Genomic DNA, 26,371 nt, shown 5'->3' with positions numbered 1-26,371 from the left:
GGTGACTAAGAATTAGACTTCAGGTCCTCTAATGTTAAATATTATTTAAACTTTACATCTATAACATTCATTCCTTATCTTTTTAGGTGTATGCAACAGTGTTATCGCAACAAGCTAACGAAAACAGACAAAATTCAACTGGAAAAGCATGTTTTGGCACCTTCCTCCCAGAAGAAAAACTTAATGACTTTCGTGATGAACAGATTGGACAGTTGCAGGAGCTGATGCAAGAAGCCACAAAACCCAATAGGCAATTTAGTATTTCTGAGTCTACAAAACCAAAATTTTAGTTCATACGACAAAACTTAACAAGATATGCAAACATTGAGAACCCTTACTTTAACTGTCATTGGTTTTTGAAATGTATTATTTAAGCTTTGAAAATGCCTGTTATTAATGAAATATTCTCTTATTTTGGATATTTTGAATGCAACAATAGATGAATCAAGATCACTAGTGACAATTGAAAAAATTATTGGAATAATAGCACTTGCTGTATGAAATTCGATTTTGGAACTAAACGGGAAATAATGGATCTAAAATGGACAAATTTCTAGAATTTTGCTGAAAACATTTTAAAATGCTATTCTCATCCAACCATATTAGCCTTCTGTCTTTTCTTTAGCTTCATCAAGTAAGTATGTTGTGATAATGATAGATACAGAATTCCAACAAGGTTATTTTTTTAAATACATTATCATTTTGAACATTTCTCATCACTTCTACTTTAATAATACATACATGATTTTTCTTCTGAATGTCTCTTCTCCCTGCATCACTGTTCATTCACAGTGAAAGGTTAGGGAGAAGCTTTAAAATTCACTGTTTTACTATCATTTGTATAATAGACTATACAAAGTCTAATACATTTCCTCCAGTGTTTGTTTGTTAATAACAACCCCTGAAATAATGTGTAGCTACCTTGAGACTCTGATTTATCAGCTAATAGTTGAGGACATTACAAATCAACTTAACTATAAGAAACTTCCCTAAGATCTTACATTTAAAAAATGGTAACCCCATTTACAACATGAAATGTGTATTTTAAAAAATATGCCAAATGACTTATATCTTTAGTTACTGAAACCTGATTCCCAGTGTGATACTATTAGGTGGTAGAGTCCTTATGAATGGGATTGTTGGCCTATAAAACAAAGCCTCAGAGAGATCTCTTGCCCCTTCTGCCATATGAGGATACAGTGAGAAGATGTTAAAGCAAACATGGCCCCTCATCAGACACTGAATCTGCTGGTGCCCTGATCTCGTACTTTGCGGTCTCCAAAACATGAGAAACAGATTTCTATCTATAAGCCACCCAGTTTATGGTAATTTGTTATAGCAGCCCAAGGAGACTAAGACTGTTATGGAGGCTTACTGCAAGATTCTGAAATGGTCATTTTTTTAGATGCACTTGCAATTTATGTCATCTCTTTAGAAACTGATACTTGTTTTATCTGGTTTGGTGTCTCATGTGTTCTCTCTTTGTATATAGCTGCTTTTTTTTGAGTCAGTCTGATCTGTTGGTCTTTCTCATTGAGAAAGATAATCAATTATTCTACTGTCTGTGTTATAACAGGCTTCAGGGATAAGACAAAGCTCCTGCCCTCAAGAAGGTTAAAATCTAGTTGTGCATTCAGGAGCTCTCTTTCATAATGAACAAATACATCTGCAAACTCTTTACAGCATTATCCTTTTCATCTTGCCTAATAGAAACCTAATAATTATGAAGACACTGCTTCACTGTAGTCTTGTAAAGTGGGCCACAACTCCCACTTTACAAGAGACCCATCCTATTGTCCCTTTCAACCCATCACTCTGCCATCCTCGCTTAAGAACTCTTCCCTCTGTGGCTTTCTTTTAGGGTATACTTCCCTTCTGTTCATTGGCACTTGACTTACCTCAAATCTTGCCATTATTTTGGTGACTTAGTATTTATGTCGTTTACTTATCGAGTAGACTGAGAGTTATCTGGCATTATTCACTTTCACTCATTCAACCACTCACTCATGCCATGGCTACACTTAAACCTTCACTCTGTTCAGAGCTGTTCTGCGTCTGAAATTATGAATTTAAATATCCTGTGCTTTTGCCACTGTCTGTTAACAATATAATCAGTTTCTTACTCCCACCACACAATTCATTCCACAGATACTTATTAAAAGCCTGCATTTTCCAGATGTCACTCTAGGGACTAGGGATACAGCACTTATCAAAGACAAAAAGTCTACTACCATCATGGAACTCACATTCTAAAGGAGAGAAATAAAATATGTAAGGTGATAAGTATTATTGAGAAAAATAAAAGCAAGAATAGGGCTATGGTTCCCAAATTATAAACTGAGATTTCCTGGGCATCACAGAGAACTCAGGGGTGCTGCAGGATATTTTAACTTTGAGGAAGTCACAGCCACGTTTGTATTTGCTGGACACCACACACATTACTATGCAAGGTTTTTCACTTTTACAGCTATATTGCCATTCTTTTTAATGACAGATCTTTGTGAAGCTGGGCTCTTAGTGGTTACCATGATAAAAATGCAAATATCACAGAAGATGAGTAACAGAAAATGTAGGTAGTGTCGGTCAATATGATTACAGTGTAAGTTGCATAGTGTCCAACAGGTGCTAAATTGTTAATGGCGTAGATAAGTTGTTTGGACTACTTAATAAACAAAACTAAGTTTTGTTTGCTGTTTTGCTTAGATGCACTGTGCAAATACTGGGACAACAAGTTTGTAAACTAAAAGTTTGGGAAATAGGGAGTGATCTTTAACAGTAAACTGATACATAAACTTATCAGTCCTTTGACTACTTGGCACCTTCAATGTCATTCTACTAGTGCTTTTATTTCCATTACAGACTGCCTAGTTGCTGTGATCCTTCGCTTCAGCCAGCCACTGAGTAGTACCTTCCATGTCTCCTTTTTCTTTTACTTCATCTGCTGCTCTAGCCAGGGTAACCACTCACTTGCCAAAATCAATGGGATATTAATCACTGTAAGATTGATATGTTGAAGATTTGATAGTGTTACTGTCTTCTGCTTTTAAATCATTTCTGCTTTTTATACTGCGTAATTCTCCTTTAGATTATAAATTTTCTCCCCACCCCCACTTTAAAAATATGATGTTCTCGAGGATTTCATCCTCAGGACTCTCAGATTACATGTCTGTTGCTTCAAATATTAGCTCTACTCCTAAATCACTAACACCAACCTAAATCTCATTTAAAAATTTTTAATTTTTGTGAGTACATAGATGTATATATTTATGGGGTACATGAGATAATTTTAATACAGGCATGCAAGGTGTAATAATCATCTCATGGAAAATGGGCTATCCATCCCCTCAAACATTTATCTTTTGTGTTACAAACAATCCAGTTATACTTAGTTACTTTAAAATGTACAGTCACTGACTATAGTCACCTTGTGCTATGAAATACTAGGTATTGTTCATTCCTTATTTCACTTAACATACTGACTTCCAGTTCTATCAATGTTGTTGCAAATGACAGGATCTCATTCTTTTTTATATCTAAATAGTACTTTATTGTATACCACATTTTCTTTATCCATTCATCTATTGATGGACACTTAGGCTGATTCCATAACTTTAGTATTGTGACTTGCTGCGGGAAGTCAGGGATCCCGAATGGAGGGACTGACTGAAGCCATAGCTGAAGAACATAAATTGTGAAGATTTCATGGACATTTGTCCCTTCCCCAATCAATACTCTTGTGATTTCCTATGCCTGTCTTTAATCTCTTAATCCCATCATCTTCGTAAGCTGAAGATGAATGTCACCTCAGGACCCTGTGATGATTGTGTTAACTGCACAAGTTGTTTGTAGAGCATGTGTATTTGAACAATATGAAATCTGAGCACCTTAAGAACAGGATAACAGCGATTTTCAGGGAACAAGGGAGATTAAAGTCTGTCTGTGGGCCGGGCAGAACAGAGCCATATTTATCTTATTACCAAAAAATGGGTAAGATAAATATATCACTGAATTCTTTCCCCAGTAAGGAATATTAATTAACAGCCCTGGGAAAAGAATGCATTCCCAGAGGAGGTCTCTGAATGGCTGCTCTGGGGGTGCCTGCCTTATGCAGATGTAAATAGGGATGAAACACACCCTAGTCTCCTGCAGCACCCCCAGGCTTGCTATTGATTAGGAAATTCCAGCCTGGCAAATTCTAGTCAGACCAGTTCTCTGCTCTTGAACCTTGTTTATCAATGACAATGTGTGCACAGCTGGACATGGAAGTTCATGTGATTCTAGTTTCACCCTGACCTTATGATCTTTTGTTGCCCTTAAAGCATGTGGTCTCTGTGACCCACACCCTATTCGTGTGCTCCCCTCCCCTTTGAAAATTGCTAATAAAAACTTGCTGGTTTTACAACTCAGGGAGCATCACAGAACCTGCCGACATGTGATGTCTCCCCCGGACACCCAACTTTAAAATTTCTCTCTTTTGTACTCTTTCCGTTTATTTCTCAGACGAGGTGACACTTATGGACATAGAAAAGAACCTACATGAATTATTGGGGGTGAATTTTCCCCGACAGTGAAGAGTGCTGCAACTTGAGCGTGCAGCTATCTCTGTAGTATACTTCTCAGGCCTCTGAGCCCAAGCCAAGCCATTGCATCCCCTGTGACTTGCATGTATATATGCCCAGATGGCCTGAAGTAACTGAAGAATCACAAAAGAAGTGAAAATGCCCTGCCCTGCCTTAACTGATGACATTCCACCACCAAAGAAGTAAAAATGGCCAGTCCTTGCCTTAACTGATGACAACATTCCACCATAAAAAGTGAAAATGGCAGGTCCTTGCCTTAAGTGATGACATTATCCTGTGAAATTCCTTTTCCTGGCTCAAAAACTCCCCCACTGAGCACCTTGCGACCCCCACTCCTGCCCGCCAAAGAACAAGCCCCCTTTGACAGTAATTTTCATTTATCTACCCAAATCCTATAAAATGGCCCCACCCTTATCTCCCTTCACTGACTCTCTTTTCGGACTCAGCCTGCCTGCACCCAGGTGATTAAAAAGCTTTATTGCTCACACAAAGCCTGCTTGGTGGTCTCTTCACACGGATGCGCATGACAATACTGACTCCTCTTATTTTTGGTCTGTATCCATCAATGGGATTGCTGGATCATACATTAGCTCTATATTTTTAGTTTTTTGAAGAACCTCCAAACTTCTCCATAGTGGTTGTACTAATTTACATTCCCACCTAAACTGTACAAGGGTTCCCTTTTCTCCACATTCTCATCAGCATTTGTTATTGCCTGTCTTTTGGATAAAACCCGTTTTAACTGGGGTGACATGATATCTCATTGTAGTTTTGATTTGCAGTTCACTGATGATCAGTGATTTTGAGCACCTTTTTATATGCCTGTTTGCCATTTAACTGTCTTCTTTAGAGAAATGTGTACCAGATCTTTTGCCCATTTTTAAATCTGATTAGATTTTTTCCTGTGGAGCTGTTTGAACTCCCTGTATATTCTGATTATGACTCCCTTGTCATATGGGTAGTTTGCAGATATTTTCTCCCATTCTCTGGGTTGTCTCTTCACTTTGTTGATTATTTCCTTTGCTGTGCAGAAGGCTTTTTAATGTACTATAATCCCATTTTTCCATTTTTGCTTTGGTTGCCTGTGCTTGTGGGGTATTACTCACATTTCTGTCCAGACCAGTGCCCTGGATATTTTCTTCAGTGTTTTCTTATAGTTGTTCTATAATTTGAGTTGTTGGATTTAAGTCTTTAATCCATTTTGATTTTATTTTTGTATATGGTGAGAAACGGGTCAAGTTTCATTCTTCTGCATATGGATATCCAGTTTTCCTCACTATCATTTGTTGAAAAGACTTTCTTTTCTCCAGTGTATGTTCCTGGCACCTTTGTCAACAGTAAGTTTACTGTAGATGTGTCCTGCCATCTTTGTCAACTAGAAGTTCACTGTAGATGTGTGGTTTTTTTGGTTTTTTGTTTTTGTTTTTTGTTTTTGTTTTTTTAACAGAATCTTGCTCTGTCACCCAGGCTGGAATGCAGTGGCATGATCTCGGCTCACTGCAGTCTCCCCCTCCCAGGTTCAAGTAATTCTTGCGCTTCGGCCTCCTGAGTAGCTGGGAACTACAGGCATGTGCTAGCATGCCTGGCTAGTTTTTACATTTTTGGTAGAGATGAGGTTTCGCCATGTTGATCAGGCTGGTCTCAAACTCCTGACCTCGAGTGATCCGCCTGCCTCGGCCTCCCAAAATGCTGGGATTGTAGGCATGAGCCAGTTTGCCCGGCCAGTAGATGTGTGGATTTATTACTGGATTCTCTTTTTTCTGTCCATTGTTCTATATGTCTATTTTTATGCCAGTACCATGCTGTTTTTGTTACTATAGCTCTGTAGTAGAATATGAAGTCAGGTAATGTGATTTCTCCAGTTTTCTTCTTTATGCTCACGATAATTTTTGCTATTCTGGGTCTTTTGTGGTCCTACATAAATTTTAGAGTTTTTCCTATTTCTGTGAAGAATGTCATTGTTAGGGATTGCATCAAATCTGTTAATATGGACATTTTAACGATATTGAGGCTTCCGATCCATGAACATGGAATATCTCCATAGTTTGTGTCCTCTTCAATTTTTTTCATGGTTTTATAGTTTTCATTGTAGAGATCATTTACTTCTTGGTTAAAGGGTTAATTTCTAGATATTTAATTTTATTTGTAAATATTGTAAAATGATTTAAAATTTTTTTCAGATTGTTCACTTTTGGCATATAGAGATGTTACTAATTTTTATATGTTGATTTTGTATCTTGCAATTTCACTGATTTTATCAGTTCTTGTGGTTTTTGATGGAGCCTGTCAATCTCATTTCTGAACTTCAGATCTGTGTTTGAAATGGACATTTCCAACTCATGTTTAAAATCAAATATACTTCTCTTCCCTTTTCAGTGAATAATAACATATACACAGAGTACCAGTTCAGATTTTTGTAATTTTGCTTCGACTTCACCATTTCCCTAGAGGCCTCTTCCTCATTATTCAGCAATTCTGACAACACTATATGGTGGATCACAAAATGCTCATAGTTCTCTACCACTCCTTGAACCCATGCCCTTTGCAAGGTAACTTTGCAGTGCCTCCTATTCATCTGTTTTCCAGTTATTCAAATCTGCAGGCTTTGTGACTTGATTTGCTCAAAAGAATGAGATAGCAATATTATGCAGACTTAGGTTCTAGGCCCTCAGAGCTTTGCATACTTCTGCTGGCACTATTGGACATCTGTCCATCCGCCATGTGAGCAAACTAGGGCTGGCCTACCAGAGGATGGGATCAGATGTGGAGCAAAGGTGAGTCATCGTAGACCAGCCAGCTCTCAGCCAACCACATTTATATGAGTGAGCTCAGCCATGACAGCTAATCCCAGTCCAAATTGCCAATTACAAGCCAAATTAATGGCAGTTCTTTTAAGTCAGTACGTTATGGGATGGCTTATTATATAGTTAGAACTGATACACTCTACTGCTTTATTGTCTCAAAATCTCTCATTCCCCCTTTTCCGAATATTAGTCTGATACTTCAGACTTAGAATTTTTTTCTGTAGCAATCTATATGTGGCTTTCTTGTCTCCAGCGTGTTTTTTAGTATGTTATTTGCAGCCAGTCACCTTAGTGATATGCAAATCCTATCGTATTTCCCTGCTTAACATTTGGAGTGGAGGAGGGTGTTTGGATTGTACTTAATGGTAGTGATACATGGCACAATTGGCTTCTTACCATTGGTCTTGGTGGTTGGGAGGATTCTGATACAGCTTATTGAAAATAAATTGGAAATATGTATTAAGAACTTTAAGAACAATGGTACTTTTTGAACCTGTAAATTTTATTTCTAAGATTCTATACTAAAGAAAAGATATGCAGGAATGTGCACAAAGTTTTTCATATAATGTTATTAAAATGATTTTGAGTGAATTTGGGAACAGCAGAACTCCCCCAAATACTTAAAAGGTTAAGTGAGTTGTGATGACATATATAACGAAGTAGTTTAAATGTAGTTTTATGAAGAATTTTTAATGACATGGAAAATTTCCTGACAAGTGAGAAAATGATGCTATGAAATATATGGGATTTTAAATAAAATGTTATATTTTCTTTTCAGTAATGTGGCAGACAATGCTAACCTGAGCAGTTCTCCTGCTGAAAATGAAAACTTTTAGGTAGAGTAGAAAAAGTATTTTTGAGAAGCTTCTAGGAGCTGGCAGTATCCTAAGAGATTAATTATAAGGCCAATATTGGCAAGAGAAACTGGTAAAGCCTCTTTTACCCTAACATGAATTTCTGCTTTGGTTTTGATGGTCCTTTGGGACACAGTGGGCAGAAGACAAAGCACAGAACCCACATAAGAGTCATAAGAAACACTTTTTCCAGAAAGACAGGGCCCTAAGGACTATACCCTCAGTGTTAGAGTGAGCCAGAAGAAAACCTGCTCCAGTACTTGTGCAGAATTGCAGGCTATCCTGGATTCAAGTCATCTGTGTGCTAAAACAAAACTTAAGCTATAAATTTAATATATGGCCCCAGAATGAGTACCTGATAAATGTAAACAAGTTTTTGAGGACACTCAGGTCACAAATAATTTCAAGGAAAGTGAATCCTCAAGTTTCAGTAAACAAGCAGACTCCACATGAGTCTCAGATATTGGACTTAAAACACAGAAAACTCAGATATTGGAATTAACACATGTATAATATAAAACATGTTCACGTGTTTAAACTTAAAAGTTATTTGGAAATATCTGCAAGAAGCAAGGCATTATAAAAAGTAACCTGGCATATTTGAAAAAGAACCAAGTAGAACTTGTAGAAGTAGAAAATAGAATAACTGAAATTAAAAAATAAACCCTAATGGACAAGTTTAAAAGACTGGATGGATTTGAAATGATGAGAATTAGTGACTGTTACATAGAACCAAAAGAAATTATCCAGAATTCAGCATAAAAAGCAAACTTGAGAATATGAGAGGTGGTTAAAACACAAGGGTCTAATGTATATCTAATAGTTTCAGATAGATACTGCAGCAGAACCAATATTTGAAGCTATAATTCCTGAGACTTTTTCAAATCAATGAAACACATTAGTCTACAGATTTATCCTAAGCAGGATAGATATAAAATCCTCACTCTTAGACATACTGTACTGAAGCAGCAGAATGCCAAAAGCTTGTAAAAGTAGCCAAAACAAAAGTCACAAAGGAACCTCAGCTAGTGCAGGAAGGTCCCTGGATAGGTTTGGTGACCCACCTGTTCTCCACTTTCTCACTTGTAGTTCTTGTAAAAATGTGCCAGGAATACAACATCCTAAGATAATAAAGAATTGTCCAGAACAGCCCATGCTCTGTTCCTGTCCCTCCTGGAACAGGGTGTCCTTCACCACTTTAATCCAGCAGACCATGTCACCTCCTAGGGGGTATGGCTTTCGAAACCCAGGGGCCCTCAGCGACAGTACAAGTGGAGTATGCACAGATGAGTCCAAATCTGCCCTAGGTAGCTTTCCTCAGCCTTTGGAGACTTGCTTGTCATGAATCCTGGGCTACTGTTGTTCCTTACTGCTTACCTATAATTAATAAGACGACTTCATGAAACGTGTGTATGAATGTCCTGTCTCACCAGACTGTTGGAAGTAGTAGAGATTACAGTGCAAGATGCAATGGGCTAAAGTGGTAAGCAGTGGACAGTGAATCTTCCTCACAACTAAATCTTAAGCTGACTTCTCAAGAACAATAATGGAAATCAGAAACCAGTTGAATGACTATCTCTAATGTGTTGAGAGAAATACCATTTAAAAATTCTGTACCTAGCAAGTGTATTTCAGGAACGATGGTAGAAGAAAGATAGTGTCAGACAAAAAAATATGAGCAAGGTTGCCACCTGCAGATTCTCACTAAAGGAAATCATAAAGGATGTGCTTTGAAAAGGCTTTCGATAAAATTAAACACCTCATCATGTTAAAAACTCTCAATAAAGTAGGTATTGAAGGAACATACCTCAAAATTTTAAGAGCCGTCTATGACAAGCCTACAGCCAACATCATACTGAATGGGCAAAAGCATACCCTCTCTCTCACTACTCCTATTAAACGTAGTAGTGGAGTCCTGGCCAGAGCAACCAGGCAAGAGAAAGAAAGGGCATCTAGATAGGAAGGAGGAAGTCTGTTTCTGTTTGTAGACGACGTGATTCTGTATCTAGAAAACAATCTCAGCCCAAAAGCTTAAGCTGAAGCAACTTCAGCAAAATCTCAGGACACATAAAATGCAAAAATCAGTAGCATTCCTATACACCAACTATAGTCAAGTCAAGAGTGAAATCAGGAATGCAATCCTATTCACAGTTGCTACAAAAGGAATAAAATGCCTAGGAATACAGTTAACCATTGAGGTGAAAGATCTCTACATGGAGAACTGCAAAACACTGCTGAGAGAAATCAGAGATGATACAAACAAATGGAAAAACATTCCATGCTCATGGATAGGAAGAACCAATTTTATTGAAATGACCTTGTAGCAGCCCAAAGCAGTTTATAGATTCAATGCTACTCGCACTACATTACCAATGACATCCTCACAGAACTAGGGAAAACTACTTTAAAGTTCACACGGAACCAAAAAAGAGCCCAAGTAGCGAAGGCACTCCTTTGCAAAAAGAACAAAGCTGGAGGCATTAACACTACCCAACTTCAAACTACACTACAGGGCTACAGTAACCAAAATGCATAATACTAGTGCAAAAACAAACACATAAACCAGTGGAACAGAATAGAGAGCCTGGAAATTAAGCTAAACAGCTACAACCATCTGATCTTTCATGAAGGTGACAGAAGCAAGCAATGGAGAAAGGACTCCCTATAAATAAATGGTGCTGGGATAACTGGCTAGCCATATGCGGAAGATTGAAACTGAATTCCTTCCTTATACCATATACAAAAAACTCAAGATGGATTAAAGACTTAAATGGAAAGCCCAAAACTATAAAAGCCCTAGAAAGCAACCTAGGCAATATTCAGGACATAGGCACGGACAAAGATTTCATGATGAAGATGCCAAAAACAGTTGCAACAAAAGCAAAAATTTACAAATGGGATTTAATTCCAACTAAAAAGCTGCACAAACAGGGAGCCTTCAGAATGGGAGAAAGTATTTGTAAACTATGTATTTGACAAAGTTCTAATATCCACCATCTGGAAGGAATTTAAATCTACAAGAAAAATACAACGCCATTAAGATGTGGGCAAAAGACATGAGCAGACACTCTTCCAAAGAAGATATACTTGTGGCCAATAAGCACATAAGAAAAGCTTAATATCATGGATCATTAGAGAAATGCAAATCAAAAGCACAATGAGAAACCATCTCACCAGTAAGAAGGGCTACTATTAAAAAGTCAAAAACTAACATGCTGGTGAGATTATGGAGAAAAAGGAATGCTTATACACTGTTGGTGGAAGTGTAAAATGAAAATCTGGTACATATACACCGTGGAATACTATTCAGCCATAAAAGACAGATCATGTCCTTTGCAGGAATGCTGATGGAGCTGGAGGTCATTATCCTTAGCAAACTAATACAGAAACAGAAAACCATATGCCACATACTCTCATTTATAAGTGGGAGCTAAGTGATAGAACATATGGACACATAGAGGGGAACAAGAGACATTGAGGCCTGTCGGAGGGTGGGGAGTGGGAGGAGGGAGAGGATCAGGAAAAACAACTAATGGGTACTTGGCTTAATACCTGACAAAATAATCTGTATGACAAACCCCTATGACACGAGTTTACCTATGTAACCTGCACATATACCTCTGAACTTAAAATAAGTTTCTTTTCAATAAAAAAGGATGTGCTTTGTGTAATGAGAAGAACTAAAGGACCAATTAGATTGTAAAAATGGATAACTCTGAAGGAGCTTTTATTGAATAATGATGTTTCATGGGGTTAAAAATGAGAGATTTAAAAACATACAAGAATAATACATAAATTGGTATGGTAATTGTTGAAGGAAGTGCTTTAAGTTTAGATGGTGGGAGAAGTGAAAAAATGTACTGATAAACTTAATTGTAAATACAGATGTGATTTCTAGTGTAACCACTACAAATGACTGTTAAATAGAAATGAATGTATAACTTTCAAGCTAGTAGAGTGGAAAAATGAAATAAGAAAAATTATAAAATAAGAAATAGAAAAAAAATATAAGGAACAGAGTAAGTAGAAAAAGATATTAACAGATGTAATAAGTATAGATGTAATTTCTAGTGTAACCACTACAAATGATTGTTACATAGAAATGAATATATAACTTCAGAACTAGTAGAGTGGAAAAATGAAATAGAAAAAATATTATAAAATAAGAGAAATAGAAGAAACATAGAAGGAACAGAATAAGTAGAAAAAAAGAGACAGTATTAATAGACATAACCGAAATATGTCAGTAATTACATTAAATGTAAATGGACCAAGTTATCCAGTTAAAGGCAGATTGTTAACTGATTAAAAAATGAAACCAATCGTATACTGTTATAAAAGACAACACCTAAACCATAAAATACAAACAATTGGAAAGTAAGGTGATGGGTAAAGTTACACAAACCAAAAGGAAGCTCATGTAGATATATTAGTATTGGAAAAAAATTGCTGTGGAAAGAGTCATATAATAAAAATTTCAGTCCACTAGGAGGTAATTCAAAATTGACATTACCAGCCAGGTGCAGTGGCTCACACCTGTAATCCCAGCACTTTGGGAGGCCGAGGTGGGTGGATTGCTTGAGGTCAGGAGTTTGAGACAAGCCTGACCAACATGGTGAAACCCCGTCTCTGCTAAAAATACAAAATTTAGCTGGGTGTGGTGGTGCATGCCTGTAATCCCAGCTACTTGGGATGCTGACTGAAGCAGGAGAGTTGCTTGAACCCAGGAGGCAGAGGTTGCAGTGAGCTGAGATCGTGCCACTGCACTCCAGCCTGGGTGACAGAGCAAGACTTGTCTCAAATAAATAAATAAATAGTTTGGCATTACCTGGTAAGTAAATGATTAAGCAGCCCCATATTTGAGGATGTTAACACAATTCAAGGTAACCCATACTACAAGGCTACAGTAACCAAAACAGCATGGTATGGTACCAACGCAGATACATAGACCAATGGAACAGAACAGAGGCCTCAGAAATAACACCACACATCTACAACCATCTGATCTTTGATAAAAACCAGCAATGGGGAAAGGATTCCCTATTTAATAAATGGTGTTGGGAAAACTGGCTAGCCATATGCAGAAAACTGAAACTGGACCCCTTTCTTATACCTTATACAAAAATTAACTCAAGATGGATTAAAGACTTAAACGTAAGACCTAAAACCATAAAAACCCTAGAAGAAGTCCTAGGCAATACCATTCACGACATAGGCTTGAGTTTCGTGACTAAAACACAAAAAACAATGGCAACAAAAGCCAAAATTGACAATTAGGATCAATTAAACTAAAAATTTCTTTTGCTGTGCAGAAGCTCATCATCAATGTGAACAGACAACCTACAGAATGGGGAAAAAATTTTGTAATCTATCCATCTGAAAAGGGCTAATATCCAGAATCTACCAAGAATTTAAACAAATTTATGAGAAAAAAACAACCCCATCAAAAAAATGGGCAAAGGATATGAACACACACTTCTCAAAAGATGACACTTAGGCGGACAACATATGCGGACAACTTATGCTTACCATCACTGGTCATTAGGGAAATGCAAATCAAAACCACACTGAGATACCTTCTCACTCCAGTTAGAATGGAGATCATTAAAAAGTCAGGAAACAACAGATGCTGGAGAGGATGTGGAGAAATAGGAACACTGTTACACTGTTGGTGGGAGTATAAGCTGGTTTAACCATTGTGGAAGACAGTGGCAATTGCTCAAGGATCTAGAACCAGAAATACCATTTGACCCAGCAATCCCATTACTAGGTATATACCCAAAGGATTACAAATCATTCTACTATAAAGACACATGCACATGTATGTTTACTGTGGCACTGTTCATAATAGCAAAGACTTGGAAACAACCCAGATGCCCATCAATGATACACTGGGTAAAGAAAATGTGGCACATATATACCATGGAATACTATGCAGCCATAAAGGATGAGTTTATGGCCTTTGCAGGGACATGGATGAAGCTGGAAACCATCATTCTCACCAAACTAACACAAGAACAGAAAATCAAACACTGCATGTTCTCATAAGTGGGAGTTGAACGATGAGAACACATGGACACAGGGAGGGGAACATCACACACCGGGGGCGTGTCGGATGGTGGGAGGCTATGGGAGGGATAGCATTAGGAGACATACCTAATGTAGATCACAGGTTGATGGGTGCAGCACACCACCATGGCACGGGTATACCTATGTAACAAACCTGCGTGTTCTGCACATGTATGCCAGAACTTAAAGTATAATTTTTTAAAAATAATAATTGGAATTAACTATACTAAAAAAAATTTTCTGGAAGAAATTGTGAACTTTTTACTTAAAGACACTAAGGAACTCTTAAAGGAAGTGGCACTCCACAGTCAAGGATTAGAATATTTAATATTGTAAATACCTTGTTTCCAAATGGTCTGTAGTTGCAATGCTGTCTTCATCTAATTTCTAAATGTTTTTATTTTTAATTGGCAAACATTTTAAAATTGATACAGAATTGTAAAGGGCCAAGGATAACCAAGTCGCCCTTAAGAACAATATAATCAGACTTACCCTACCAGATGTCAAAATATAGCTGTAGTTATTAAGATAGTATAGCCTTTTATTATAGGATGCCTTGACTTACGGCAATGATGTACTGCAGTATAATGGAGAAATGACTACTTTTCAAGAAACTGTTGTGGAAAGTGGTATTTTTCTACGAAAAAAAAAAAAAAACTTTGGTGTCTCACATTGGTTATAGGTTTCTTAAACATCAAAATATGAAAGGCAGTATTACAACACTGCAAGAAAATAATACAGAGAATATCTTCAAAATATTGGAGTAGGAGAGAACTTTTAAAATAAGACAAGTTCTAAAGAACAAAATGAATACATCTGATTAACATACAGCTTATTATTAAAAGTAGTAAAGAATGCAGACACAAGCCTCAGTATAAAAAGATCATTACTACACATATTAATGACCAACAGAACATCTGAAAAACTCCTATAAATCAATGAAAAAGGGGTACATTCCAATAGAATAAGGGCAAAAATATTGAACAGTAAATTCACAAATAAAAGAAATTTACATGGTCAGTTAACAAAAAAATCCTTGGCCTCTGCCAAGCGCAGTGGCTCACGTCTGTAATCCCAGCACTTTGGGAGGCCAAGGCGGGTGGATCACGAGGTCAGGAGATGGAGACCATCTTGACAAACATGGTGAAACCCCATCTCTACTAAAAATACAAAAATAATTAGCCGGGCGTGGTGGCGGGCGCCTGTAGTCCCAGCTACTCGGGAAGCTGAGGCAGGAGAATGGCATGAACCCGGGGGCCGGAGCTTGCAGTGAGCTGAGATCAGGCCACTGCACTCCAGGCTGAGCCACAGAGCGAGACTCCGTCTCAAAAACTAACTAACTAAATCAATCAATCAATCAATCCTTGGCCTCATTTGTAATAGGGAAATTTAAATATAAATTACAATGAGATTACATTACACAACTTCCAGGTTTAATAAAGTCTGACAATAACAAGTGTTGAAAAAGATAAGCAAATATTAAAAACTCTTATCCTGCTCTTGGGAGTGTAGATTAGTATAATGTCTTTGGAATAGATTTTGATATTCTCTAGTAAATTTGAAGATTATTATGCATAATACTATTGCATGTTCATGTTACTGCATTAATGGTATTGCACTGTAGTATGATGGTTGAGTACAGACACTTCTGCCAACTACATGGATTTGAATCCCATTTTCCTAGCCTTTTGACCTTGAACATGTGACTTGATTCATAAAAGTAAGGTTTGTCTCCCCACCCCAAAACCAATTTTTGCTTTCATAGTGTTCTGAGCATTAAACGAGTTAGTCTGTGTGAAATGTTCAGGACAGTACCTGGAATGTAATAAACACTGCAAAGCATTTATTATTGTTACTGCTGTTACTGTTATTACTTTGCAACCCACAAAACCAGTTCTAGACAATTTTGTGCATGTGTGAATTAGGATACTATACAACAATGTTCATATAAGAATTATTTTAGCAGCTTCAGTTTTCTAGGGTTTTTATGGTTTTAGGTCTTATGTTTAAGTCTTTAATCCATCTTGAGTTAATTTTTGTATACGGTATAAGGAAGGGGTCCACTTTCAGTTTTCTGTGTAGGGCTAGCCAGTTTTCCCAACACCATTTATTAAATAGGGAATCCTTTTCCCATTGCTTTTGTGAAGCCAGAAACAATGCTAATGTCCCTCAATAGTAGAATGGAAAAAAAGTTATGATATAGTCATATAGCAGCAAACCTGAATGAACTATTATTTTGATATACACTGATTGAAGAAAGAAGTCAAATAAATATGGTGTGAATGCATTAGTACAAAATTGAAAAACAGGCAAAACAAAACAATATTGTGAGGGATGCAGGTATTCATAGTAAAATGTTAAAGAAAAGCAAGCAAATTACAATCACAAAAATTAAATAGTGGTTAACTCCACTAACAAGGTTGTGATTGGAAATGGGCACATGGGGTCTTCTCGGATCCTAGGGGGCTATGTTTCATATTTTAAGTTGTATTATGTTTATGTGAGTGTTCACAATTATTCTTCAAATTGTATGTGTACGTCATTGACTTCCATTTTTAAGCTAGTAAAAACTTCTGGAATGGGAAAGATAATTGTTCAAAGTGTGCGCATATGAAAGAGAATATGTAATCTCTAAATAGACAGTCCAAAGACATTTGGAAACATTTGAAGAGCAGATATGATATGGAACCCCATCCTTTTCCCAAGACATATTGAGCCTTATAAATGAGAGTGTTATATCAATTTGATTCCTATAAAATTATGGAATTTCAAGAGGCTCATAAATGTATCTAGTTTAACCACATTTTTTACCCTTTTATTTTCAGACCTTATTTGATCAAGGAATGCATTTTGACTCTGGACATTAATGAATTTGAAAGATAAATTCACTTATTCCACCTAGTTGAGTATTTTAGACATCTTTAAGTCTGACTTACAGAAACTTGCAGAAATGCTGGGGTCAGTTGGCAGTTATGGGCTTTAGGAAATGTATTATTTTTGTACAAATTGTAAGATTAGCTTATAATGTTTTAGCAAAGAAACAATAGAGTTCAGTGCTAGATACCTGAAATAGTACACCCTTTTCAGGATTTCAAAATGTATCAGTGCAAAAGCTGAAAGGAGCTGAATGTTGAATAATTGTTGCTAAGCAACATTAAAAGAATAACTATCTGCATAGTAATGGCATATCTAATGAATGCTGCCACTCACATTAGATGACTGAAAGGAGAACAAAGCACCAGGGTACAAGAATAGTAAAATTTTACATTTAAAATGTATATCATAATGAACTTGTAAGACAAGCTTACTCAGTAGCAATTTTATTTTAAAATATGACTAAACAAAAAGATTATGGTAAAAACATTTGAATGAATGGGAGTTGGAATAGATAATATTTTAAACCAACTAATCTCAAGTAGGGAGAAAGGCAACATTGTAACACTTCAATAAAATAGTACAGTGAATATCTTCAAAATATTGGATTTGTTCTCAAAGCTTAGCTTTATGAAACATGTGAGGGTACCTTTGTGTCTTCTAGACCTAAAGACACATCTCACATTGTTTAACTCTGTCGCCGCAATCTGTCTTTTTTTAAAAGGATAATTTGTATTATTTTCATTATTTTTATGTACAGAATACTCAACAGTGTACATTTAACCATTTGGTGGCAAGTTCTTTAGCCTTTGGCTTTTCCAGTTTGGCAATGCGAGCCAGACTTGGGACTCAGGATGTTGCCTCCCCAGTGATGGGGAATCTCATTATATCTGTCATTGTAATTGGTCCTGATAGCTTCCAACAGTTTAGCCAGAGCTCCTTTGTTGTCCAAGTTAAGCTGTGTGAAGGCTACAGTAGTGCAGGTCTTCCTGTGGACTAGATGCCCCAGTCTTACCTTTCCCTTGATAATGCAGTAAGGGGCCCCCATATTATGACACAGGGCAGGCAGGAAGACACCAGCTCATGGGATCCATGTCCTTTGCAGTCTTCTTGTTCTCTACCAAGGTGGTGATGGTGTTAATTCCTGCTTGAAGGACAGGTGATCTCTTAGTGGAGACTTACCCTTTGCCAGCAGCTTTCTTCTCAGCCCAGGCCAACAGCCTCTGCTTCTTCTCTGGTCAGTGAGCCAACTTAAGAAGCTGAGTAGCTGTTTGGCGGTCCAAGGCCTGGGTGAACTGGTTAATCGCTGGAGGCGCTTTCAGCCACTTATAGAGGATGGCTCTCTGGTGCTGCAATCTGATAAGATGGGGCCATTTCATAAAGTAGGTGAGCTCCCTTTTGGGCTGGATGTCCTGTCTAGTGCCAAAATTCTTAATTCTTTTCTCAAACAGGGGATTCACCACTTTCTTGGCCACCTGCTTTTTCCCATTGCCCTTTCTTTTTGGCATCTTGGGTGGTGGGAGGAGAGAGCCCAATCTCAGTCTTTCTATAGAGAATGCAAGTTCCATAAGGCAGAAATTTTGTTTTGTTCTCTGATGTTTGACCAATAGCTATAAAGTGCCAGCCACACTATAGGGACTCAATAAACATTAGTTGAATAAGATAATATCTAAAAATAGTATAGCAGTCAGTGTTCATTCTGGAAACAAACGATCAATTTGAATATGGAAAGTTTAATATAAAAAGTATTAAGTAGGGTAGTAACTGTAAAGCTGTTATAAAGCTGTAAAGAGAACTCAAAGGAATACCCTAGGGATAAGGCAGAGTGCCCACAGAAGAACAAACTTGGAAAGAGAGGCCCTTCCCAAGGTTAGAACTCAGAGCCTAGTAAATAGCAGAGGCATTTGCTGTGTTGCCCAGGCTACAGCTAGTGTATACCTGCTAAGCAAGCAGGAAACTACCCTCTGGCAGGTGTGATGGTGATGGCAGACAGGCAGGCTTACAGAGGAATTGGGAGTTTGGGGATTCTGCTCATTGGTAAGGCTGTGTACAGATGGATATGCAGTGTGGATATCTGGGCATCTTAAGAAACAACCTTATGCAATGCAAACAGGTTGAGGATGGTAACAGGCACACAGAGGGTATGAGGCCTAAGGAAATGTGTGGCTTAGAGTGCACAGTGTGTGTGTGTCTAGAATTACATAATAAGCAACTCAGGTATGGATGGGCAGAGCTGATAACCAGGTAGGCACAAAGAGGGAGTCAGGCATCTGGAGTTTACTTGTGAGCAGGGTGCCCCATGGCATGAAATGTTCATTGATCATGTCCTGAGTGCCAGGTGAGGTGATCACCAGTCCAGGCCAGGCTACAAGCTTGGTAAGAGACTTTACATCCTGGACATGCAGGTAGGCAGAGTATGCCAGTGTCCCAACATACATGCTGCTGGCATCTGTGCAGTAGGAGCAAAGGAGAAGCAAAAATGGCAGCACACTAGATAAATCCCTGCTTTTGCAATGATCCTTCAGCACTCTCCACTGATAAAGCTAGATATTTTCTCACTACAAAGGAAAAATATTTAAATCTCCATCATCACAGAGCTGGTAAGGCAGAATCACTTTGGAGAAGAGAGGCAATAAACTGACATCAAGCATAGGTAGTTAACATAGAATGTATGCCAGATACTGAGATTTATATTATTAGATTACATATAGTATGCAGCATTCATCTATTATATAGATCATGTTACAAAAATTATTTAAACCTCAACTTCCCTATGATTTGCTATTTGTTTTATAGATGAATAATCTGAAGCTTAGAGGAATGAAATAACTTGCTAGGTGTCAAATAGCTGATAAGAGCAAGAAGTAGGATTACAACCATTTTAGTTTTCCTAGCACCTATGCCTTTAACCACTATACCATTACACTTCCTCCCAGAGGAAAATGTAATTGAATTTTTAAAGGTGACCTGTTGGGTCAGCACTTACTGGTCATGTCCCCATCAAGTAACCCCTTTAGACACTTGCTTTTCAGCGGTCTTACCCACTCAAAGGTTCTCATGTTGCTCGTAGGGTGGTAAGCATTCCTTTAGGTACCTCTGCATCAGTTCCTCACAGACAAGCACCCCATACTGATCATCGAATAGTGATGCCAATAGGGTAGTCCCACTAGAGTCCCCTTTGCAGGGAGACAGTGCAGGCATGACAGTCAACACTAGATGATAGTAACTCTTCCAAAAAGAGGTTGCGAGGCAAATTTCCTGAGATCATGTAAATGGGCCCTAACTCTGGACACAGTTAATAGTACCTTTCAAATTCAGGAATGGAAAGAAACACCTGCTTACTCAAAGTACCACACCAAACATCCTCACAGTTTGTTCTTAGGATTTTGGTCTTAGATCTCTTCTTACTCCATTCCCTCCCTGGGTACTCCATCAACTCCTTTGGCTCTCTGAACCATGTATTTGATGATATCCAGATCTCTTCCCAGGCTACATCTCTCTCATGAGCTCCATACCTCTGAATCCAAGCATTCCTTAGATATCTACCCCTAGCTATCCTAAGACCCAAGACGACAGTTCAAAACTCCATTCATTCAATTGCCCTAAACCTGGTCACCCTGTCTGGGCTTCTTTTTATGAACAATCACCCAGCTGTCATTACCCAAAACTGAGTGTCATCTTTGATGTGTTTCTCTTCCTTACCTCTGCATGAAATACATTCCTTTTGTTCCCTCCCCACCTTTATCCAACCTATCACCAAGTCTTGTTTATTCTATTTAATAACTCTTACATTCACTCAGTTTTTTCTATCCACACTTTCACTCTAGTTCAACCCATTATCTCATCTGGATTTCTACAATATCTTCCCAACTTCCTCTAGTATTGGCCCCTCCAATCTGTTCTCTAGAGTGCCACGAGGGTAATTTTTCTCAAATTCAAATCTGATTATGTTACTTCCTTGCTTTAAAAACCCTTCAATGCTATCTTGTTCAAGGTAATTCCAAACTCCTCAATGTGTATTGTTAGATGCTTTACAATCTAGCCTGAGTTTACCTCTTGAATCACTTAGAGTTGCTAAAAGAAACAACCGTAGACAAACAGTTTAATTGAACTAAGAAGGACTGGCAAATCAGGCAGTCCCCAAACCAAAATAGGTTCAGAGAGACTTCAACACAGCTCTCTGGTAGAAGACGATTTATGGACAGGAAAAGGAAAGTGACATACAGAAAGTAGAAGTTGAGGTACAGAAACAGCTGGATTGATTACATCTTTGTGTTTGCTTTATTTGAACATGGTTTGAACAGCTGGCTGCCTTCAATTGGCCAAAAGTTCTTGACTGAAACAAGATTAGGTTATAATTTGTTTACAGCTCTGGTTTACAGTATTTCTCTGTATGGAGAAAACTTTAAGCTGAACTTAAAATAGGTGAGAAGGCAGTTTTAGGCTAAACTTGGGTCCAGTCAGAAGACCGAAACTACTCTCAGAGACAGAAACTACACCAGTCATTTTCATTGAATTTAACATGCAAAGTTGTTTATTACTTATTAAGAACTAGTAAAGCAAAAGAGAACAATAAGATGTCATAGAGTTGGCAATTGCAGGAAGAAGCTATCAAATCTAGGGCTGAGGGAATAATGGGAAGAGGTTAAAATTATTAAACTTTAAAAGAAATGTGCCCCAAGCAGCTGAAACTCAGGCCTCTGAGGAGAGCGGCAGTGGACAGCTGGTGTATCTTAGGTGGAGTATGATGCAGCTAGTTTTGCAAATGTTAGAAAGTGTAAATTCGCTTCAACTGCTGCTACTAGAATGGGCTGCAGCTTCTAGAGTGAAAAGAGGCTGGAGGACACTGGTAGGAATAGGAATAAGAAGCAAACAGGAAGTAACAAGGCTTTTCCTTCTCTCCAATCCAGTAGTTTTCCTCTAGTATCCCCTTTTGGCAGAGCCTAAGGAAACCATCTGGCAAAGCAGAAATGTAGTTTGTAGAGTCCTAACACCAGCATCACAAAGCTGAGTTAGAAGAGTAGGTTTGAAGCTAAAGGACAATAACTCAGAAACTGGCAAAATCCATCCCTTTAGCTACTCAGCATGCTCGCATCCTTATATGTGTATTCATCTTACAAACAACAAAAACAACTCTATGTTTTCACTTAGAAATGCAACTATCCTTTGTACAACGAAGATGTTCTCATCCTTTTCTCAAAATGAGTAGCCTAAAGTTACAACAATAAAAGCATCCACATGTCCATAAATGATTTATCTCTGGTCTATGATAACTTCTCCCCAAATTCAGTCACAGTTCCATGTAAATATTTGGTCACCTAAAGACCAAATTGTAAACTTACATGCCAACAAAATTTGTGAAAATTAATAAGGGGAAGCATATGAAAGAAAAATTTGTATTTACATGTACAGAGATGAACACCCACTTATACAATAAACAGAAAATACATTATTTAGTCATTACTTCTATAACTAGTCCCAAGGTAATAGTTTATAACTTTCTTCTTTCACTACAAATCCTGTCTTTTTTGTTCTCTGCCATAACTTCACCAGATCAAAGTTGTCTTTACTGTTCTTTTTAACCTGGTGAGATGTCTCAAACCCTCATTCTGAAGGACCTGAATCTTCAGTGGACCTGCCCTTTTGAGGCGGAAAAATTTCTGGGTTCCAAACATAGTCCTCCTGGCTCCAGTTTAGGCAGCAACCCTATTTCTTCTTAGTAATCAGAGTCAATCATCCCAGCCAGTTTATTAACCCCATCTTTGCCTGCTGGATCAGCAGCATGAAGAACCCCAAATGGCCAGGTGGCAGCCCTAACTTCTAATTCAATAGAACCATCATTGTGTCCCCCGGTAGAAACATTTTTCCCTTGGAACCATGTCTTCTAAATTGGCAAAGTTCAAAGCAAAAATTCTGCAAGTATATTACTAATAGTGAAGGGAATGATATTCAGATATTCAGTTCTGTATGTTAATTTCTGGGTCCATCATCCTGACTTTGGGAGAGACAGCACCAAATATTGGTCACTAATTCGAACTATAAACTTCATCCTGTAAAATAGAACCCCATACTTTCAGGGCATTGTCTCCAAACTGGCATCATAACTGAATCTTCACTAGGTTATTCTAGCATTCTACTAGATCAACTGCTTCTAGTAATTGGTGCTGGGAGATTTAACGAACTCCATGGGCATGAGCCCATCGTGCACTTCTTTTGCTCTGAAATGAGTTCCCCGGTTACCAGCAACATTTGTATTATCACATAATGATGAGTGAGGCAATCCACAGGTTCACAAATTGTGACGCTGGCAGTGTATTATCAACAGGGAAGCCCAATTCATATCCAGAATACATACCTATTCCAATGAGGGTAAATCCCTGCCTATTCCTCATGAAGAAGAGACTGATGTAATTAATTTGCTACCAGATATCTAGCTAGTCCCCTAGCGGGTACTGGCACATCAAAGTGCTCAGCATTGATCTCTGATGTTGATAGATTAGGCTCAACAACAGTGGTATCCATATCAGCCTTGCTGAAGGCAAGTCCTTGTTGTTTAGCCCATGCATAGCATCCTGCCACCATATCCCTGCTGCCATGGCCACTTTGTACATAGGCCCATCAAGCACTAGGATGTTTGGAGAAAGAAGCTGAAAGATATTCACAAATTATGTCAATTTATTCACCTGATTACTGGGAATCTCCTCTGCCATAGATGTTTGTTTTTTGAGATGGAATCTCTCTCTGTCGCCCAGGCTGGAGTGCAGTGGCACCATCTCAGCTCACTGCAACCTGTTTCCCGGTTCAAGTGATTCTCCTGCCTCAGCCTCCCGAGTAGCTGGGACTACAGGTGCGTGCCACCACGCCCAGCTAATTTTTTTGTATTTTTAATAGAGATGGGATTTCACCATGTTAGCCAAGATGGTCTATATCTCCCTGACCCCATGATCCACCCACCTCAGCCTCTCAAAGTGATGGGATTACAGGCGTGAGCCACCACGCCCAGCCCATAGATGTTTTTATTAGTTTTTATTTTTTTAGTACAGATGAGGTCTCACTGTTGCCCAGGCTGGTCTCAAACTCCTGAGCTCAAGCAATCCTCTCGTCTCAGCCCCCAAAATGCTGAGATAGGCATGAGCCACCATGCCTGGCCTATTAAAAAACTTTTAATTGTAAATTGACAAGTTATAATTGCATGCAATTATGGGGTTCAAAGTGATTTTTTTTTTTTTTTTTTTTTTTTTTTTTTGGAGAGATGGAGTGTTACTCTGTAGCCCAGGCTGGAATGCATTGGTGTGATCTTGGCTCATTGCAACCTCTGCCTCCTGGGTTCAAGCCATTCTCCTGCCCTCAGCCTCCTCAGTAGCTGGGATTACAGGTGTGTGCCACCACGCCCAGCTAATTTTTTTTGTATTTTTAGTAGAGATGGGGTTTCACCATGTTAGGCTGCTCTTGAACTCCTGACCTGGTGATCCAACTGCCTCAGCCTTCCAAAGTGCTGGGATTACAGGTGTGAGCCACCACGCCTGGCCCAAAGTGATATTTATGAATATAATGTGGAATAATTAAATCAAGCTAATTAATATGTTTATTACCTTTAATACTTATTTTTTTTACGGTGAGAACATTTGAACTTAACTCTCAGTGATTTTGAAATGTACAATAGGTTATTTTGCTATATTCACTCTGCAATGCAATATATCTAAAGAAAAAAGAAATATTTCTTTTAATTGAGGCTTTGTTTTCTTTAACCATCATCTCCTCATTCCTCCTGCACCACCCCTCAACCTTCACACCCTGGTAACTACCATTCAATTCTGTGCTGCTTTGCATTTGAGTGTTTTATATTCTACATATAGTGAGAACATGCACTCTTCATCTGTGTCTGGCTTATTTAGTTTAGCATGTTTTTAACTTCCATCCATATTGCCACAAATGCAACTTTTTTAACTGAATAGTATTCCATCATGTGTAATATCATATTTTATCTATTCCTCTGATGGACACTTAGACTGACTCCATAACTTTCCCACTGTGAACAGTGCTGCAGTGAACATGGGAATGCAGACATCTCTTCAATGTATTGATTTCAAGTATTTTGAGTAAATATTCAGAAGTGGGAATGATGAATCATATGTAATTCTATGTTAATTTTTTTAGAAATCTCTATACAGTTTTCCATAATGGCTGTACTAATTTATATTTCCACCAACAGTGTACAAGGTTCCCTTTTGTATACATTCTCATTAATACTCATTATCTTTCATCTTTTGAATAGCCATTCTGACACGTGTATGGCGATATTTCATTGTGGTTTTAATTTGCATTTCTCTAGTATTAGAAATATTGAGCATTTTTGCATATATCTGTTGGCCATTTGTAGATCTTCTTTGGATAAATGTCTGTTCAGTTCCCTTACCTATTTTTAAATCTGATTTGTTTTCTTTCTATAGAATTGACTCTAATACATTTTACATATTGACCCCTAATCAGATGCATGGCTTGCAGGTATTTTTTCCTGATCTTTAGGTTGTCTCTTCACTCTGTTTCCTTTGTTGTCTGGAGGATTTGTATTTTTAGGTAATCCTGTTTCTCTCTTTTTGCTTTTATTGAGTGTGCTTTTGGGGTCAAATCTAAAAAATCATTGCCCAGACCGGGGTCTTGTAGTTTTTCCAGAATGTTTTTCCCTAGTAGTTTTATAGTGTCAGGTCTTATGTTTAAGTCTTTAATCCATTTTGAAGTAATTTTTACATATGGTGCGAGATAAGGGTCTAATCTCATTCTTCTGCATATGGATACCCCCCTTTTTTTTTTTTCAACAGAATTCATGAAAGATTGTCCTTTTCCTGTATTCATGGCACCTTTCTTGAAAATCAGTTGTCCATATGTGCATGGATTTATTTCCAGGCTATTTTTCCCCATTAGTCAATGAGTCTATTTTTAGGCCAGTACCATGCTGCTTTATGATTGCTTTATGATTGCTTCAGGTGATATGATGCCTCCAGTTTTGTTTCCCTCATGATTCCCTTGGCTATTTGGGGTTTTTGTGGTTCTGTATGAATTTTAGGATTTATTTTTCTTTTCCATGAAAAATGACATTGAAATTTTGATAGGGATTGCATTGAATCTGTAGATCACTTCAGGTGTTATGGATATTTAAACAATATCAATTCTTCCAATCCATAAACATGGG

The 26,371-nt window shown here is 37.9% G+C and overlaps 1 protein-coding gene and 1 long non-coding RNA gene across 3 annotated transcripts in view; one reads left to right on the top strand and one right to left on the bottom strand.

The window, feature by feature from the left end:
• The window catches only part of SDHAF3 (succinate dehydrogenase complex assembly factor 3), a 75,009-nt gene extending 74,412 nt beyond the window's left edge, over positions 1-597 (top strand). Inside the window, exon 2 of the mRNA XM_005550154.5 lies at positions 87-597. Within this exon, the coding sequence (XP_005550211.1) occupies positions 87-290 (204 nt within the window). The 3' untranslated portion in view covers positions 291-597. The remainder of the gene's footprint in view (positions 1-86) is intronic.
• LOC102143495 (uncharacterized) overlaps positions 1-26,371 on the bottom strand; it is a 158,711-nt gene that overhangs the window by 13,317 nt on the left and 119,023 nt on the right. The gene's annotated exons all lie outside the window — the stretch shown is intronic.

The sequence above is a fragment of the Macaca fascicularis genome, chromosome 3 (assembly GCF_037993035.2).
Source record: "Macaca fascicularis isolate 582-1 chromosome 3, T2T-MFA8v1.1".
NCBI classification, from domain to species: domain Eukaryota; kingdom Metazoa; phylum Chordata; class Mammalia; order Primates; family Cercopithecidae; genus Macaca; species Macaca fascicularis.
Note: the sequence above shows the minus strand (reverse complement) of the source record. Positions and strands in the feature narration are given on the sequence as shown.